Consider the following 19,678-nt stretch of genomic DNA (forward strand, 5'->3'; position numbering starts at 1 on the left):
TCCAGAGCATCCTTGATCAAGGAATCGCTAGAAGGAGAGCTCCGCTCAAAGTACTGGGTGTAGGAAGCTCAGGGCGCTACGGGAAGAGGATTCGCTAGCATCAGACAACGTGTGAGAGGACGGAGTGAGCTTCGTAGGAAGATGAGTTTCGCTCCGACGAGACAGTTATCTCTAGCCCATGACCAGCTGTCGTCAAGCTCCGATGGGACCTGAAACTCGCTCTCTCTCAGTCGAGGGATTCGGGACCAGCGGCAAGAGTCAACTGATGATCTCATTCTGAATCCTGAGAACCTGATTTGAAGCGGACCAGTCGTCGAATCATCAATAAATTCCTTCACCCCTCCCCCCACCCCCCCCCATCCCCTACGGACTACACTGGGAGCTCGGACGAAACTTCTTCGCGGGGACATAATTCCGGCTCTATCCTCCCTTCTGAAAGATACTTTCAGGCTATCTTCATTCTGTAGTAGCGAAATTAGGTAAGATATTCCATAGATTGACCGAGGATGTAACCGAGCGATGACTCTCTAGCAAAGAGCAGTGTCGAGTTTCGAGTACGGCTGCGGTCAGCGTTTCTGTAGCGTGTTCTGGCGGGCTATCGCTATCGCAGCAGCCATGATTTTGCATCGACTAACTGTGAAGGACTGATGTTAAGTACGCAAAACCATTAGATAGCGTGATGGCAACGTTGTATCAAGAAGTCCCACATTGTTGCTACGCGTGCTCTGGCAGACTCAGTCTCCTTAATCGTAATGTCGTGTCCTCCGCCGCCGGCGTCGCTGCTACCCTCACCGGAGTATCACGTTTTCGAGATTTCGATCGATTGGGCGGGCGAGTGAGCGAGCGAGAGACTATCATCCACGGGCTTGGCGGGCTTGTCATTAGATTCGGAACATTCTTTTCCTAGAGTTCTCGTATAGATTCCGCAGAACTCGAAGAATTTCACGACCAGATGTTTCAACCTGGAAGAGAAAATGCAAGAGGGAGATTCCGAGCCACGATCCGACGAATCCACCCACATATCCGGAGACTTCGAAGAGCTGTGAAGGGAGAGAATATTCTTATCCCACCGCTTGATCATTTCCAAGAGCAGAGACCCGCCAATACAAGGTGGGGCAGTATATTCTCCCTATTTTGTTTTGCTCATGGAATCCGAACCATGAGGGCTAGCGACGTTCTCTTTGCGGCAAAATGTTTCGGAGGACTCGGCCTCCCAGGAAAAAATTCATATGGTCCGATATCTCCAAGCTGGAGAACAAGAATCAGCGGGAAAGCGAGGAAAATGGGTTTTCCCGCAGAAATCAATACCGAGCTTTATGAAAATGACCTTAACGGAACTTCAAAAAGTCAACTTTGAACGTCCACCTGGTGAGGAGTCTCGAACCAGAGGATTCTTTTCTGGAACTGCAAGTCCTCGTGGTCATTCTGCTGCAAGCAGAATTCCGCTGGCCGCCTTGGTTCATATTTCATGGGGATCATTCAAAATGGAGAATTTATACTGCCCCACCCTGTATAATCGGAAAAAGAACTGTTCCGGTCGGCTGTCACTCTGGAAATCCGAAGTTCAGATTACTCGTATTCGTCCCTCACATTGAGCGATGGCTGTTCGATCGAGTATTCGACGCTGTCCGTTCTGAATCGCAACTTGACCGTCACGGAGTTCCTGAAAGCGTAGGGTAGGATCGAAAATGAAGCCCGACCTACTGTCGAATAACGCTCGAAGCCTCCCAGAGATAATCGAATATGATTTTAGTTTCGGAACAAGTTGTAAAAGTTAGGTATGCTATCCTGGAAAAGTTCATGGAGGACGGGGACAAGAGCGATCGAGCATCTTTCCATATCGATTCCATGTATACGGAATCGAGAAAGGTGAGATACGCTCTTTTCGTGACGCGCCCCTGCTCCTCTTTCGAAAATATCACTGCGTAATATCAAACCTGTCTATGGTGCCATTCTCGTTGAGCTTGTCTCGGATCCCGCTGGTTCGAAGATCGTAGTAATAGTCTCTGAAAGTTTGGTATCCGCACTAAGAATGATTCGTCTAGCATTCTAGGGAGCTGAGAATCAAATATCCACAGCGGAAGAACCCGGAGATGCTTTGCAGGGCTCCCGAATCAGGATTATATCCAGAACGAGAAGCTTTTCCCCCGAACTAGAGCTCCAAGAGTCCTTCGCGATAGAAGAGTTACTAACCGGCAGGCTGGAGGACATTCCTTAGAGCAGTTTTCGAACTTCGATCGTATGTTCTCGACACACATGACTGGAAACGTAAGGTGAACTGAAAACTTGAAATCTCGGAAGGATCCAGATTACCGGATAAAGTGAATGTCAATAACCTCCAGGATACGTACTTGACGTCACCAAGGAACAGCACTCGTCGTCAGCCGATGAGTACTGGTGCAAATGGCAGACAACGCAGCCACAATTCGCCCTCTCGACATTTTTCATGCAATCGTGTACGCAGGCGTCACGTAGAGCGTATCCAAAGGTTTCGGCATGGAGACCAGAAGCATCGTAGTTCTTACAGTTTGATCGAAACGGCTTCGGAAGTCTCTCGGAGATGGTCTGTTTCAGGAAATCTCTAGATCAGTCGCCCTCGATTATCGACCTGAATCTTGCTCTCATAGCTAATGGAAAAAACTGCTCAGCGGAAGGAACTATTCACGTTGATGAGAAAAACTATTAGCGACCATGGTTCCGAGATGATTAGATTGTGTCTGTCAACGAAGGAGATCACATAGTTCGTCGATTCAAACGAACCTGTCGCATGTTCAGAGAAAAATCCCTCCCGGGCTCGAGATAGATTTGAGCAAGCTGTTCAGGTACAGCTGTAAGAGGTCGCTGGACAAAAATCGGCATCGAGCCCGTGTCCATAATCGCCACGGTATCGTTGGTCCAGACGTTTGTGATTTGCAACTCTAAGGTCCGGAACGAACAAGGCGAAAACCGTCAGAAAATATCTCCCATCACATCGCACAGCGAAATCCGACCGCTTACCATACATCCATTTCTTGGTGCACTTGTGGAATGGGTGGATGCTGCTCGAGTACATATAGTTGTCCATCGTGTAGCAGTATTTCGACGATGGCCAAAACATGGTGCGAGCCATGCTGTCCGGTTGATCGAGAAAAATAGTGATAAAAATGATAGTGGTAAAAGAAGCGAAATCAGATATCTATATATATAGGATCGAATAGCTTCCGAAACATCGCCGCTACCGCCGCTATGCTCATCGGAATCTTTTTCTAAGGAAACGGACTCACTGGATCGAGCAATCGAACGTCGGGCATTCCGCAACCAGAGACTTCATAACACACTTAAATATGTCTCGCGGTTCATGTGCCATAGACGGAGCCATGGCCGGGTCGAATTGTACGCGAAATATTCCGAAAGTTATGTGTTGGCCTTTCCACGAACATAGTTCCGGCTCAGCGACACATCTCGCCGACTTGGTATTCATCCTTCGATTATCAAGAAGAAAAAATGGTCTTCATTTCGCATTCGGAAGATACGCGGGAAGAGAGAAGAAAAATGCTCTTTGCTTACAGGCATTCGAGAAGCCTTTTAACCTTTTCTCGCTATACTATCTTGCGGCCTTTTCGCTCAGAGGATAGTGTGATCGGAGGGATATCGAAGATCTGGCGAATCGTCGAGTCACAACGTCCATGAAAAATTACACGAGCGGCCGCACTCACCAGAAATCTGTGCATATGGTCACCGAAGGGAATTCAATGTTGACCGCACGTCTTCCGATCAGCAGCACGTCGTACGGGGACGAGTTATAAAGGTTGTAAAGGAAACGGATCTGTAAGCTGAAGCCGACGAAGCATCCGACGAATGTAAAAAATTTCGCCAGCGAGCGCAGAGCGTTCAGCACGGAAGAACGTTCATTCAGACGCATTCTGTTTTCTGCAGTGATCAGGCAGCACAAGAGGACTCCTGCTCTTAGGAGTTACTCGAGATAGGTCTCGAACGAACATCGAGGAGTTTAGCGATCTAGGGAGGACGACGACAAGAAAATTGCGGTCCATCGAAGGTATCGATTTCGTGTAGAAGTCGACTGACTCATGAAGTTTCGAGACGACGACGTCGACGACAATAACGCTGAACGCTCGACCATTATCGAGGTCGCGTACGAAAAAAAATCGAGGATTTCTTAAATGTCCCGAAGCGGAGCCCGAGAATTCGCGAGCCTTCCGAGGTCATTCTCTGTTTATCGCTGTCCCCTCCCACTCGAATTTGAGGCGACCATACCGCGATCGAGAGCAAATCCGAATCACCGAAGCCGTCTCGAAGCTGAGCTTTTCGCTCGGAGAGTAAACAAAATGCATCCCGATAATCCGGCAGACCGTCGGTATCGCGCTACGCGACGCCGCTGGTGGGCCAGCCTCCAAAAACAGCATCGAGACACGACGACGATCATCGCGAGCACTTCGGTCCTCCAGCGCCGCCTCGGCAGTATGACAGTCGAGTACAGGTAGAAATTATCAGAATGATATGACACTACTCCCAATAGGCTCACTCCGCGGCTCGCTCGGCAGACTGGTTAGCGAGTTCGACGGTCGGTTAGTTAGCCGGTCGGTCGGTTGGTAGCTCCGTCGGTCTGTCTATCCGTCCTTCTATCCGTCGGTCGCCTGGAACGGAAGGATCGTCTTTTCTTCGAGAGCTAAGTAGAGGTTGACCGATTCTCGAGCCGCGCTACAGCCTATCCAAAAAGATACACCGTTACACTTCTGGCCCCCCTCGCCGCCGAACTGGCCAGTTCACATATAAAAGCATCGGTTACCCTCAGAGAGCTATGCTTCGTGGTCTGTTAGAGCTTTAGCGATAAAGCGTTGGCAGATCGCTGGAAGCGTCTGAGTGGATCTCGACTGCGTAAAGTTAAACATCGAATTGAGCCGCGTACAAGTGAACGAGCCAGGATACTGTCGTGTTTGTTCTGCAGTGCAACTCGAGTCTGGGTCTCTCTTCGAACCGAGCGACCATGAAGGCTTTCGGGTGTGTAGCCGCGCTCGTTTGTGTCACAATTGGATTCGCATCTGCGGGTGAGTTTTCCTCCTCTTTTTGACTGTTTGTGTTTTAGTTTTTTATTTTTCTATCGCCGAAAAACATGCGTTTTCCGGCAGACTGTGCCATCGACCTTTTTATTATTTGAGTGACGTGTCTCAACTCGGCATATCTCGCTGAAAATCCGTTCCTCATGAGTATCGAGTTCTCATACGAATCATGGGAGGAAGATGATCGTTGAACTTTTTCGCATAAAATCCCTTCGGTCAATAGAATCTGAGGGCGAACAGGAACGCGAGTCGACGCTGTCTGAGACCCTCAGGTTCTAGGTAAGACGTAGTTTTTCAGGTTCTATCGGGCCACATTAGAAAAGTGCTTCCTCTTGCAGGTCCAGTGGCCGTGAGCGGCGATGGCAGCACTTCCATGTGTGATATCCAATGCGGTACTCAAAACAAATTCAAGTACAGTCCCGGTCAGAGTTATGTCTACAAGTACTCGACGAAAACAGAAACCGCTCTCGAGCAGAGCTCCGACGAGAAATCCACCATGTATCTCGACGCTGAAATCAGTCTCCACGTCATCGATTCTTGCCGATTCGCCCTGAAGGTCAGCGTTCGAACCCAATGATTCTGATTCTCGAGTGTCCTATCGCCTGGTGGATCAGAGAGAGACAGAGGGAGGGAGATAGAGATCATGCGTCGGCTACGAACTGTTGAACATCTTTGGATTATTTTGGAAAACTTTCCAGTATCTCGTATGTGGGTGTAGAGGATGACGTCACGAATCCGTAACGAAACCCCCTGTTTTGGGGTTTGGATCAGCGCTGAATGAGCCGCTTTTCTTTTTCGTCCGGCTGAGTCAGCTGAGTGGCCATTAGGCCTCATCGATTTGCAAATTCCAGGTGGACTCTGCAAAACTGGACGAGGAGCTTGCGGGCGGTGTCCGCAAAGCTTCGCTCGGAACTCAGGAACTCGCCGAGTCTCTGATGAGGAGCCCGCTCGTTTTCAACTATGAAAACGGCGTCGTGAGCCGACTGTGCCCGGCCGTGCACGAGTCGAAATCCGCTTTGAACATCAAGAGAGGAATTCTGTCAATGATCCAAAACAAAATGGCAGATTTGACCAAGGACGACACTACTTTCGAGGTCAGTATCTTGTTACCCCGAAATCCCGAACTTCACGACAGGGAATTGATTCGAATAATTTAGACGCGATACCACCTCCGCATCTTCCCCAAGGCCTCGCCCCAGGCAATGGATATGCTCTTTTGGAAGCATCTCGTAACGAAGATTGATCCCCGACTCAATGAATTTCCCTCCAACAGGACGACGTCGTCGGAGAATGCCGCGCGGTATACACTGTGCAGAAAGGTTTCGGCAATCAAGTGAACATCGTCAAAGAGAAGATGTTGTCTGAATGCAAGCGCGACAACGACCAACAGGTTATCAACGCAATCGCCCTGCCCCGTCGAATGGCGAAATCTTCGTCGATGATCAACGGAACTCAAGAATGTCGACAGGTCATCAAGGACTCAATCTACCAGAGTGTGGAATGTCACGAGCGTCACGTCGTGAAACCCTTCAGCCGTCAGGAGAAAGGCGCCGCGACCGAAATCCAACAGAGTCTTCGATTCCAGCGAAGTGGAGCGAATATTCCTGTCAACGAGTTGCGTTACCCTGAAGCCGAGGAGGAAACCATGCAATTCGACCCCATCGCTGAATCTGAAAGCGCGGACAACCAAATGGAAATGAGGGCCAAGGCCATCATCCAACGGCTAGCGGGCGGAAAGAACGAGGACATCAAGGAAACGAACGCTCAGTTCTCGGAACTCATGGAATCTCTCCGCAAATTGCGCTACGACTCCTTGAAGAAGCTCGCGACCGAGTTCGGAAACGAGCCCCGATTCGTCGACGCTCTCACGAGCACCTTGAGCGGTGACGCCATGAAACTCGTTGCGGAACGCGTCAAAGGACGACTTTTGAGCACTCAAGACGCAAAACTCTGGCTCTTCCGAGTCGCGCTCGCGACTGATGTTGATGCTTCCCGAATTCAGATGCTCATGGTAAGGAATTCCCACCCCCGAATTCCACTCCCTTTACGGGAACACTCAGCCAGTTTGATCGGGGATGCTTGTCTTTCTGAAAAATGTCTCCTTCCCCAATTGTATTCAGGGGAACACCTCTCTCTTGTGGGCTAATGCCTCAATTTTACATCGTACATCGATGATAGCTAGGGCTCGAATTTCGTCGCGGCTCTTTAGCCGGAAATTCGCGGCATTTCCAAGCTCCCAGAGACTTTCGATGGGAAATCGCCCCGCAGTGCAACCAAAAATCGCGGTCACGGACCGCGACGAAAGTCTAGCCCCAACGATAGCTGATTGGCTATAATTGCTCCCCGATCTACGGAGAAAATGGTGCCTGATATTTGGTCGATGCGTGATAGCGTCCCGTGGCTGGGCTTTGACTTGTGACGCAAAGCGAATCGTGGACGAGGTCTGTGACGCGAATCGCGCCTCGGTCACAGCTAATGGAGCGGTCGAGATCCTCAATCATTGTCCTTGTTCATTTGTCAGAATACTCAGAATACTCTCGTTCTTCCCTCAGCCCCTGCTCGAATCAGAGGACATCGTCGTTGAAGCGCACCTCGCCGTTTCTTCACTCGCTAGAACCTACATGGAAGAGAATCCGACGGAGATTCCCGAGGAGATCCACGACCTGCTCCGTAAGCTCTACGCTCAATTGAAACCCGAGACTGATAGCAAAACCTTGTTGGCCACCCTCAAGGCCATCGGCAATCTCGGCATCAGCAATGGCCAAGAGCAGAAGCTCCTCGAGACCACCGCTCAGAAGAGTCTGGAGACTCGCCTCGCCGCCATCGAAGCCTTCCGCCGTTTCCCCTGCGACACGGTCAAGCGCGATATGCTCATGAACATCTTCACCCGGCAATCGGAGGACACTGAGCTTCGAGTCGCCGCTTATCTCAACTCGATCATGTGTCCCACCGAGAAAATGCTCGCTACCGTCAGAGACACGATCATGAAAGAGCCGAAAGACAGTCAAATGTCCTCCTTCGTCTTCACCCACGTCACGAACCTCGCCAAGCGCTCATCGTTCCACGAGGACGTCTCTATCATCACGTCGAACGAAAGCCTGAAATCGCTTGAGCTCGACCGGCCGCAGTATTCGAAGAATTATTTCTACGAGATGTTCTTCAATCCGTTGGACATGGGATTCGAAATCGACGCCAACTCCATCTTCACTAATAAAGTCAGCTCCTTCATGCTGAACAGCACATTCGATATTTTCGGCCACAAACTCAACATCTTGGACTCCAAGGTGCGTGCCCAAAACGACCTTGCCCATCTCGACGGTTTCCTTCGATTCTTCGGAAAGGAGGTTCTCTACAAGAGCGTGAACGGAAAGAGCCACCACGCAGAGGTCGACGCCCTACTGAAGTCCGTTCTGTCGAACGCTGGCTGGAAGTTCTCACGGTACGTACCGGAACCCGAAATCTTTATCCTCCTGCTCGGGAAGAAGTCAAGTTTTTCTGTTTCCATATTTTTTATTCCCTCCTAAAACCTGGGGTTGCCTACAGATCGATGACGCTCCTCGACTCGGAGTCGATCATCCCCACCGGAACCGGTCTCCCGTTGGTCGTTGCCGTCAACGCCACCGCCTCGCTCGACGTGGTTCTGAAGGCCATGCCCCCGCAAGGACAACGAAACTCGAAGTTCGTCGCTGACGCCCGCTGTGCACCTTCGCTCGCCGTACGTTTCGGAGTCTCGATGATGACGAAGGCGCCGAAGACCACGTCCGGAATCAGGATGGTCGTCACCGGTTCCTCTCAATGGGATCTCAGTGGACGCATCAACGTCGACTTGTCGGACTCCCGAATGATTCGCAGTATCCAGATCGATGCCCCCCGTGACCGTTCTGACATCATCGACATCAAGTCGGACGTCTATCTCGTCGGTGCCAGCTCGCAGCGCGGAATCGAAGCAGCCGGAACCCAAAAGAAAAATTGGCAATGGTGCTCCGGAAGGAACACTCATGTTGTGACCGGACACGAAGCCTGCGTGACCGTCTCGTACCCCGAAGCGACCCGCGGCAGCGACGCCCCCCACGTTCTGCTCAGGGGCCCGAGCCGTTTCAACGTCAATTGGATCAAGACCGACAAGTCCCTGAAGATGTTCCAGATCCAATCGTCTTTCATCTACGGACAACGAGAACTTCTTGAGCTCGCCTTCGAGATGGACACCCCCGGCTCAGAAGTCGACCGCAAGTTCCAGGGCAGGCTCTACAGCAATGTCCGCGATCACAAGTTCGGTCTCGACCTGATTTCCCCGATGAAGAAAATCAACCTCGAAGGAACCTACCAGGAAACGCCCTCCAACAAGAAGACACAATTCCTCGTGAAGATCGACGGAGCCACCGAGATGTCCGTCGTCGGAAATATGGACGTCAAGCAGGGCCGCACCATGATCCTGAGTCCCGTCGTCGAAGTGTTCTGGCGCAACGAGCGCGTCATGCGGGTCAAGTCCGAGATCGCTTCCAACGGAAATCAGAAACTCGACGGCGAAGTAGAGATCCAATCGATCTGGAATCAGAGACCCATCAAGATCGACGGGGAGTATTCCATCGTGAACAAGGACAGGCGTCTCAGCCTCGGATTCGATTCCGCCTGGCTGCAGTCCAAGATCCAGTCCAAACTGACGACTAATCAGGGTCGTAATTGGGACGTGTCCGCGGAAGGCGACTACAGCTACCGGCAGGGTCCGAAGAACACTTTCAGCATCGGCGGTAAAGTGATCGACGACCACGACACGATCGCTATCGATGGTCACGTGAACAGGAACGGCGTTTCGTACGCGTCGGGCCGAGGAAAACTCGCATGGAACCTTCCCGCCAACTTCGACATGGCCTTCGATTTTCTCGAGGGTCGCTACAAGGGCGCCCTGGGCATCGCCACCGAAAACGACGAGATCACCCTCACCGCCATGGGTTTGAAGGACAAGGAGAAATACGCGACTTCGATCAAGTTCCAGCAGATGCCCCGTTTGACCTCTTTCACCGGGAAATTCGACCTCCCCAACAACGTCGAAAAACAATTCTCGCTCCAATACGATCTCGCCAGTCCCGTCAAGAGAGTAGTCTTTGAAACCGACCTCGTCGGCAAGACGTACAGCGCTCGGATGTCGTACACGCCCACTGGATATTCTCACAAGATCAGCGCTTTCGGTAAGATTGGCGACGAGAGCTTCCAAATCACCGGAGCCCTCGCTACCGATTCCGTCTACCAGACGAAACTCGACGTCAAACACAACGGAGCTAAGCTGCTGTCGTCTTCCTTCGGGGTCAATCCGAACCTCCGCAAGCCCGATATGAAAATTTTCCTGCAGTTCCGTGACCAGGTGCTCGCCGACGTGACCACCGACACGGTCATCGACCCGCAAAGACTCTCCGTCGACATGAAAATGATGGCTCCGCTCCAGCTCGACGCTATTTTCGGTGTCAAGAAATCTGGTTCCGTAGCCAACACCCTCAGTCTGGAGACCGAAATGGAGATCCGAAGCCCGGACGAGACGATCAACATGGGACTCACGTCGTCGGCGAAGATTTCCCTCTGGCAACGAAGCAACAAGGTCGACATCGAGACCACCGTCAATTCTTCCGGAAGAACGTCGACGATCGTTTTCAAGAACGTTCTCGACGCGACATCGTGGAGCATCGATTGGCGTTACCGAGGAGCCAGGCAACCCGAGCAGCGCATCCTCAGCTCTGGGACCTACAACCTCGAGCTTCCGAAACTCCACCTCCGCGGAGTGTTCGAAATGGACATGCGCCCTCTGGGAGAGCGCTTCGTGATCGAGCCCGTGGCTCTTAACTCCGAGCTCATGCTCCACCAGAACGAAATCGGTTTCCTGACCGAGCTCAGCGAGAACACCAAGGACACCATCCTCCGCGTGGCTGCGAAGGCCATCAACGAGCGAGCCCATAAGCAGCTCGACCTCGACCTCAACATCAGGGGCAAACCGTACCACGGTCGAATTCAGATCGACGGACAGGACCTGGGATCGGGATGGTCTCTCAACGTGGATACCAGGAACGGCGACAAGTCGTTCGGAGCGAGAGGAGGCCTCCGCCTTGAAGGGAACTCCTTCTCCGCCAATGTGGACCTCGAGTCGTCCTACCCGGAGTTCTCAAACGCCAAGCTCCTCCTCCAGAGCCAGAACGTCAAACCCGGCAGCCTGCTCCTCAACGCCGAATACGCTCTCGGAAAGCACTTCATGAAAGCTGAGGCGACCGCCACCTCGAGACTCCTCGAAGCCGACGTTCGCAGCTCGTTCGAAGACTGGAAGAACGTCAAGCTTTCGGCCGCGTGGAAGCTCGAACCGAAAATCAACGTTGTCGTCAACTTCTCGACAGTCAAAATGGCGAACAACGTCCTTGACGTCGAAGTCGATCCCCGCGACGGACTCACCGCCCGAGCGCGTGTCACCGTTCCGACGATGTACAACGGCAACCTCCTCGAAGGGAACTTCAGGTTCTCGAACGGCAAGGGACGACTCGATGTTCTCCACCGTGGAGTCCAGAAAGCCAGGCTCGTGTTCGACGTCAAGAACGACGGTGTCTTCAAGAGTCTCGCATCCGTCCTCTCCTACGACATCGATGGCGTTTCCGATCGGTGGAATTTCGATTTCGGACTCGAGAACGACGCAAGGAAGGTCTACGACGCCAAGGTGAAGCTCGCGAAGAATTCGAATCTGATTTTCGAAGTCAGCTATCTGGGTGCCTTGAGCCTCGAGAACGGTGTTCTCCTCAAGAACCGAATGGAAGTTCAGACGGTGATCCCCGGATTCTGGAGGAGGGCCTACGTTTTGAACGAAGTCGTCGCCAACTCGGAGAACTTGCGCTCCCGTCACGAAATGGGAAAGTCCGCCAAGGACGTCCAGTACAGCATCGACGTTTCCGGAAAGCTCGTCAACGAGCGCGACTCGTTCGCCTTGGAAGGAAAGCTCGACGGTCGATGGGAACGTTCGCTCCGAGGATCCGTCTCGGGTGAGCTCAAGAGCGACAAGAAGAACACCATCGCGTTCGAGAGCCGAGTCGAGTCGAACCGAGCCCCTGTCTGCTCGAGCAAGTTGACGCTCGCCCGTCGGCGGCGCCTCGTCGAACTCGAGGCGAGCTGGGAAGCGCCCCGTATGACGCAGGGCATGTTGTTGAACATGAGGTCCGGGATCGAGGACAACGACGCTTTCGTCTTTGACACCAAGCTCGAGAGGGATCAAGCGGCGGAGAAGACCACCGAACTCTCGGTTCGGGTTCCCCTCCAGCTGAGGAACATCGACGGCCACCTCAAGATCAAGATGCCGGAGGAATTCGGCGGTCAAGCTCTCGCGTTGAATTTGATGGCGAAGAACTCGATGTTCAACGTCGACGCAGGAGTCTCGATGGACGGAGGTCGTCATCAAATGTCCGGGCAGCTCGCTGCCTCGTGGGATCGAGATTTCACACTGAACGGCATGCTCAGGAGGAACGGTGACAACATCGCCAAGGCTATCCTGAAGGCTTCCTGGAGACGTCCTGAAGCCTACGAGGGCTCGGCCGAGATCATGCACAACGGCGTTTCCTACAAAGCCAACATCGACGGATCCTGGACTCCTGAGAGTGGTGACATTTCGCTTGGGGCGGAATCCTCTCAATGGAGCCGCAGACACACTCTCCGCGGCGGCTACTCGATGGCTTCGAAGAGCGGAAACATGAAAATCGACATCGCCAACCTAAAGATGAACATCGACTCGATGATGTCCGGCCCCTACACGGTCCGAGGAAACGCTCAGTACCGCGGCGAGCAGGTCGGAGAGATGGATCTCGTCTTCAATCCGAACTCGAAACAAGGCAATCTGGACGCCACCGTGCGAGGTCGCCGCGTGTCTTCGAACTTCATCGCCAAGCTCGACCAGGGCCAAATCAAAATGGAATTCCCCTCCGGATCCAGCGGTCTCACGTGGAGCCTCAACCAGGCGGAGCGAATGTCCATCGACGGTCATTGGACTTTCCGGGACGATAAGTGGCGTCTCGAAATTTTCCTGGACCCTCACAACGCCCGTGAGGCTGCGGCTCTCGTGTACTTCAAGGAGAAACGGGTTGGAGCCATTGAGGCTCTCTGGAGACCGAACGACATGGTTTTCAACATCGCGTTCGAACACCAGAACGAGCAGCATGCTTTCAAGATCGGTTTCAAGAAACCCGAAAACTCTTTCCGTGGATTCTTCAACTTGAACTGTTTCTGGATCCATCCCGAACGGATCGAGTCCGAGCTCAACGCGGAATACGGAGGATCGAAGCTCGCTGTCAATAGCAAACTCCAAGTCGGATCGCGAGTCTACTCTGTCGCGATCGACGGCAACATCCAGGGAGAACGCATCAACGGCTCGATCCAGTACACCTGTCCCACCCACGGAAAGATGAGCGCCCAGTTCGAAGGGGCACTCGTCCGGAAGGGACTCTACAACGGATTCAAGGCCAAGCTCGTCTCGGACAAGCTCCAGAAACCGCTCGAGATCGAAGGCTTCGTCGCAGAAAACGGAGTGATGTTCGCGCTCAAAACCGAGGGACACGACTCGAGATTCACCGTCTACATGGGAAACAAACCGAATTTCGAGCTCACCGAGAAGGCGGGCTCTCAATCCGAGACCAGGCAGCAGTCGACCGGAAACGCTCCCCCGACCTACGGAGTCGAGGCTGAGTGGTTCGGAAAGAAAGTTCTCGCGCTCAAGTTGACCGGAAAGAACGAGCACATGCTCAGCGGTGTCTTCGCAGGGAACTTCGATTTCGGCGAGAGCTCCGGCAAGCACGAAATGATCGTCACCTACAGTCTCGAGAACGTTCGCTCGTTCAAGGTCGAGTTCGACGGAGAGACGATCCTCGAAGCCAGAATCCAGACGGGGAATGATCATCTCGTCGATCTCAAGTGGAACATGAAATTCGCCCGGGCCGGAGACCTCGCCCTCAGCTTCAAACACCAACTCGACAGGCAGACATGGACTAACAAGCTCGAGCTCTCCCAGAACGGCAAGAAACTCGGCTTCGCAATGCGTCTCAACAAGGACATCCACGGCTCTATGCTCCGCGTCGACACTCCCCGCCGAAGCGTGATGATGGAGTTGGACAGCAAGAAGCCCTCAGCCGACGGAAGCTTCGCCGGACGTCTCGCCTGGGACCACGACCGCGACCCCCAGAAAGTCATCGAAGTGATGCTGTCAGGTGAAAGCAATAACAAGGGACAAGGAGCTCGCAGAGAGCGACTTCTCATCGTGTCGGTTCCTACTATCGGGGAGAAGATGATCGTCCGCCTCAATGAGACCGATGGAGAACATCAAATCCAGATGCTCGACGAGAAAAACTCAATGCACTCCCCACGGATGAGCCTCGTTTATTCGAAACAAGGAAAGCTCAAGATGGTACTCGGAAACCTTATGATGCAAGCCGAGATGTCCCCGAAAAAATCCGAGCTCATCCTCAGACGTGCCTCGAGCCACGAGGACGACATCAACATCGGCTATGCCATTCAGCGCAACACTCTGTCTGCCCGTCTCAACTGGACTCCGCGACTCATGGCCGACTACGAAGTGAGTAGGAAATTTTTCGCGATGATTCTCCGAATTGGATATTCGTTAGTTCGTGCCCGTGGCAATTCCAGAGTCTGAATCCGGACTATTCGATGAGCATATGATGCACGTTTCGGTGGTCTAAATTATTTTTGTTCGGTTTTTCAGTCTGCGGCCAAGAACATGCTGAAGGAGCTCCAGAAGAACCCCGACAACAAGCAGAACAGACAATGGAAGAAGATTTCCGAATTCGTCGCTTCCGAATCCCGGGCTTTCAGTGAAGATATCAAACCCATGATCACTGACCTGAAGAGGCTCTATGAGCAGAACGCCTTGCATTTGAAAACCGTCTCCGAATCGATGGTTCGCGCGGGTGAACACGTTTCCAGTTATGCGAGATCTGTTTCCGACCAAACAGACGAGATCATCCGAGATTTGAAGCGTACCGTGGCACGTTACAACCAGCGTCTCGTCGTCGCCTCGTCGGTGATCGAAGCCATCCGACAGGAAATCGTCGAGGATATCGTGCTCGCTATCGAACGCTGGTTCAACCGGGTCGAGAAATCGATCTCCAATGAGAACATGCGGAAGCTTGTGCACAGTGTCATCGAATTCCTGAAGGAAGAGTACGAAGTCATTGTCGGAGCGCTCGACTACGCCGTCGACAAGTACATCTGCGAGTTTTCGAGCGAAGAAAGTCAGCTCAACAACAAGCGATGCGGCTTCGCCTACGAACTCAATTCTCAGAACCAGCAGCAAGGGTTGGCGATGCGGGTGCCCATGTTGGCGATGAAGTCATAAAGATTACGATTTTAGTTCTATGTTTATTTTGTGTTAATAAATGTTTTTGATTGACTTCTTCCTATGATTGCATGCTTCAATCGATGCACCTTCCCATGGTATGCTCCGATGCATGAATGTCGGAGACGAGCTCGCTTCCCGTCGCGGAAAGAATTGTTCAGCTCGCATCGACTCTCGGAGACCCCGAGACCTTGGGACGACGAACCATCCATACATCGAGATTGTCCCTTTCTCCTTGGAACCGATGTCCTCCTCCCGTCCTCTAAGCCCACTGGGCTATGGTTCCGGGGTCACATCGCTGGCGGTTGCCACTGGAACTCTGAGAACAACATCCGACCGGAGGGATGATTCGTAAAAAAAATTCCGACGCTATGAACTAGTTCGTCATGTACGCAACTGCTAAATTTCATCTGCCTCACGTCTCGCAGGGTTCCAGCCAGCGTTATGCGATACAGGGAGGTGGTTCCCATCGGTGGAGTCCCACCATGCGAAGCTAGATTTTGAATGAGTTAGAGCTTCGACTCTTCATTTGTGAGTGATCCCGTTGGAAGTGAAGGGAGAAGAAAAAAGGGAAAATCGCTCCTCTGCTCGACTGATTCCTTCAGTGTCCCATGGAGTTTTCCGCGAACAATGCCATGGACTGCGACAAAGTGAGTCTTTATCCGAGGTCGAGCAAAAACTTATCTCCATGGCCCTGAGCAGGATAGCTCCGCATCCATTGTCCACGGGTCTGCTGGACTCCGCCGAAGCTGGCGCAGTTCGGCTGTTCCGACTAGTACGAATTCGTCGCCAGTGGAGATTATTGTGGACTTCCAAACCCGAACAATGACCGCACATGATTTCTCACAAGGATTGTCCGTACAAGCTGGGGAGCGTACCGTGTTCAGGATCGTTGGAACGTCGACGAAACCACCGATCCGTCGTCGTCGGAACTCGTTCGTCGGATTCGAAATGGGCAGCCAAAGTGGACAACGGCGAAGCTGGCTGCCGCTGATTGCGGAACCCGAGTACGGACGATTTAAATTGTTTTCCTGGCGTCCGCAAATCAAGGACGCAAATTGAAAGGGGTGATTATGACATGGCCGATGAGAGGTTCTCGACTCCGAAACTCCAAACCACAGCGTATTACGTTCCCAAGTCGACGTCGTCAAGACGCCGGCGCCGCCGAACCTAACTGATCGACGCCTCCGTTGCGATGCGAGAATTCCCCGTTCAGAAAATGCGTCATTCACAGCTGCGGATGTTTGTAATGATCCTCGGAAGCGATGCACGGAGATTTCCAGCTTTGAAAACTTGTTGATACTTTGTGCGGAGCACGCATCAAGGTCACTCGCAACAGGAAAACATTCCGGATCGACCCTGTTTGCAGAGAGATCCGGATGGGTTTGCGTCCCGCAGCGGAAATGATTTCCATTGAAGGAACGACTTCTTTCACCGCGGAGACCGGGAAGGAAAGCGCTGCCGAGAGCACATTCAAGTGACGTTCGAGAGATTATTCCGTCTACTGCGACGACGCGTCGGGGACATCCCGCGCATTTCTCGCGTCGAATGAAGATGAGACTTCGAATGAGACTCATGAGTAGATGGATCCGGGCGCTGCCATCCGAGGGAATGTGTCGCTGTCTCCACTGATAGGGCTGAGGCGGACTGCCAGACCTTCATGCGAAAAGATCCGGAGCCGGGACGCTCCCGGACGATTCCCTGGACTTCTTCGAGAAAATCGATACTGAACATGAAGTGTACGAGACTTGCGACGTGACGGATTTTTCCGCATGTCGCGACTGTGAGACGACAGCAGCAAAAGCTTAAGTACTTCAAAGGACTGCTGAAACTATGGCGATGCAAAAAATTGTGTCAGACCTCGGCACTGAAAATGCTCCCAGCGAACATTAGAAGCAACGTGAATAGCGGCGTTGGGAGGGGAAAAAATTACCACACATTACTTCACGCTTCCATCAGTCGGTCGGTCGGTCGTTCTCTCTCTCCGAAGCTCAGCGGCAGCCACTCGGATCGACTAGACGTGATTCAAGAGCCGGCTCTGAGATTGAATAGTTCTTCTTTTCGCTTTCTGCTGAGCTCGAAAGTTCTTGAAACGTGACTGGAGCAAACTCTGCGTGCCGGCAAGACCGACTTTCGGGGTGGAACAAGAATAACTTCGATAAAAGCCACGAAGGACAAGTCGACCGATTCTGAATTTTTCGGAGATAGTCTCGAAAACTCCCATGGCCGGGACGCGGGCGTTCTCTAGCTCAAGGCTCAGGGATGTTGAGTACTCTTGAAATTTGATTGATGAAGGACCCTGATTCGGTCCGGCCCCGATCGCGAGAAACCCGAACTCCGTCCCTCCCTGCCTCCCTGTCGACAGGTTCCGAACAGGATCGATTGGGACCATTATTAAGGGTCCACTTCCCCGTAACTCATGATATATTGGGGACATCGACTTTTAATCGTCGACGCGACGACGCAGTCGAGGTTCGATTAAGGGACGAGAATTATTGAACATCCGACGCAGTCTACCGATCCGGCGAGCGGTGAATCGGAGTCGCTTCGCGGCGATTTTCCACGATACCGGATCTTGACGTCACCACTCCCGAAACGAGAAATTGCACTCGGAATCGACACTTAGGATTCGAGTGAAACACTGGAGACGCTCTCCGCGCGACAACGATATCAGCATGGTGATATGATGACGATGATGATTCTATATGACAGTGCTCTGTTTACACAACAGGATAAAACGTTTCTGAACGATGTGTCGGAATTCATCGCGACCGCCTTCACTGCAGAGCCGTCGAATGATTCTTCTTAGAGCTGTGTTTTGAATCATGCTCGAAATGAATCGAATGAAGCTTGAGAACATATCTGGGGCAGGTCTCACGGAGCACAATCACGAAGTGATTTATCATACGTTCTCATTGAAGCGTTGATCGAGGTCGTACCGGAAGCTCCTGCCCAGCTGCCTCATTCTCGTCGTCTCGGCGGCTCTTAGAAAATGTATCTCTCTATTTCCGTGTATGGGTCATATCCGATTTCAAGAATGACCGACTTGTTTGAGGGGGGAATGTACAGCTTCGACCGAAATATTCGACAGACTCCCATAGAGATGATCCTCCGCTTGAGAGGCAGAGTGTTCCGGGAAGAGCTTGGTTTCCATTTGACCATTGCGTAAATTCGTGGGTTTTCGGCTCTCACGCCTACACGAGACACTCGTGTAGCTCTGAGCAGTTGATAGAAAGCGCTTGCAAGAGCGGAGCTTCAACCAAGTGAGAACTGTAAATCCGAGCTCCGCTAGGCATCGACTTCTCCGGCCGCGTGCCCATTCGAGTCAGACAGGAGGGACGACGGGTCTTCATCGAGCTATCATTTCAAATAGACTGTCAGTAGGACCCCTGCTTCCGATATTCTCCTGAAAAACTTCCCGAAAACACAATCTATGATGAGTTCCCGAGAGAAACCAGACTACCTACTCAGTCGGACGATAGGAGGACTGATCTTTTTTCGCGCTTCACTCGACCGGTCGGTGCGGAGCGAACGCCAACAACGAGTCTAAACAAAGCCGCCGGAATTCTGACAGATTAACCATGCCGTCATCCGTTGCGTTACATAACCGGCACCCATGCGCATCTGCTCGGTGCCAATGAATAAGAGGAGACGACCGTGAATTTCTGTGAGCCTGCGGATCTCCCTCGCCTCCCTCTGGGTTCCATGAGAGCTTGAGGGAAAAGCAGAGTATAAAATCTGATACCTCATACTTTTTCCTCTGCCTCGTTCGTCCACCTGTATGCGTTTACAAGCGATACTAAATCCACAATGTGGATACTCTTGTCCGCAACTATCTCGTGTGTGCTGTGGAGTGCTCAGGGTTTTTTCTTCTCTTTCCCCTTCCTCAACCTTAAGAAAGAATTCCATCTCGGGAAAGGATCGCCGTTTTTCGGAGGCGGAATAGGGACCGCGTTCGAGGTTTGTGCGTGCTGGCCATTCGGTCCTATAATAGAGCCCGCCGTCGTGCGTCTCGATTAGGTTCGATTTGACCCTTTTCCGCCACTCGGATTAGGAGCTCAACAACAGGGTTTCAGAAGTCGAGAGGCAATTTCGTTAGAAGAACGTATTCTTTCGATTATCGTCACTGAGTGGGGCGTTCCTCAGAATGCCTTCCATACAGTCGCAAATGGAAAAGGAACCTGAGTCTCTGTTGATTTCCCCAACATGAGGCTCCACGAACAGAGTTTCCCGTTCGCCCCCCGTATACATAATCAAAATG

The 19,678-nt window shown here is 52.2% G+C and overlaps 3 protein-coding genes across 3 annotated transcripts in view; all 3 read left to right on the plus strand.

The window, feature by feature from the left end:
• The first annotated feature begins 4,798 nt into the window (after positions 1-4,798).
• LOC100909191 (uncharacterized) lies at positions 4,799-10,412 on the plus strand. Its single transcript, XM_029111974.1, has 8 exons — positions 4,799-5,045; positions 5,396-5,613; positions 5,909-6,151; positions 6,331-7,068; positions 7,178-7,194; positions 7,414-8,496; positions 8,601-10,243; positions 10,405-10,412. The coding sequence occupies exons 1-8, from the start codon at positions 4,985-4,987 to the stop codon at positions 10,410-10,412; spliced, it is 4,011 nt and encodes a 1,336-aa protein (XP_028967807.1). The 5' UTR covers positions 4,799-4,984.
• A 69-nt stretch (positions 10,413-10,481) lies between these two features.
• On the plus strand, positions 10,482-15,481 carry LOC100906143 (uncharacterized). The gene is made up of 2 exons (XM_003737710.2): positions 10,482-14,637; positions 14,785-15,481. The coding sequence occupies exons 1-2, from the start codon at positions 10,483-10,485 to the stop codon at positions 15,415-15,417; spliced, it is 4,788 nt and encodes a 1,595-aa protein (XP_003737758.2). The 5' UTR covers position 10,482; the 3' UTR covers positions 15,418-15,481.
• A 3,746-nt stretch (positions 15,482-19,227) lies between these two features.
• The window catches only part of Ptp36E (protein tyrosine phosphatase 36E), a 30,963-nt gene continuing 30,512 nt past the window's right edge, over positions 19,228-19,678 (plus strand). The window contains exon 1 of the mRNA XM_018640120.1: positions 19,228-19,377. Within this exon, the coding sequence (XP_018495636.1) occupies positions 19,228-19,377 (150 nt within the window). The remainder of the gene's footprint in view (positions 19,378-19,678) is intronic.

This window comes from Galendromus occidentalis, unplaced genomic scaffold (genome assembly GCF_000255335.2).
Source record: "Galendromus occidentalis unplaced genomic scaffold, Mocc_1.1 scf7180000075612, whole genome shotgun sequence".
In the NCBI taxonomy this organism is placed as follows: domain Eukaryota; kingdom Metazoa; phylum Arthropoda; class Arachnida; order Mesostigmata; family Phytoseiidae; genus Galendromus; species Galendromus occidentalis.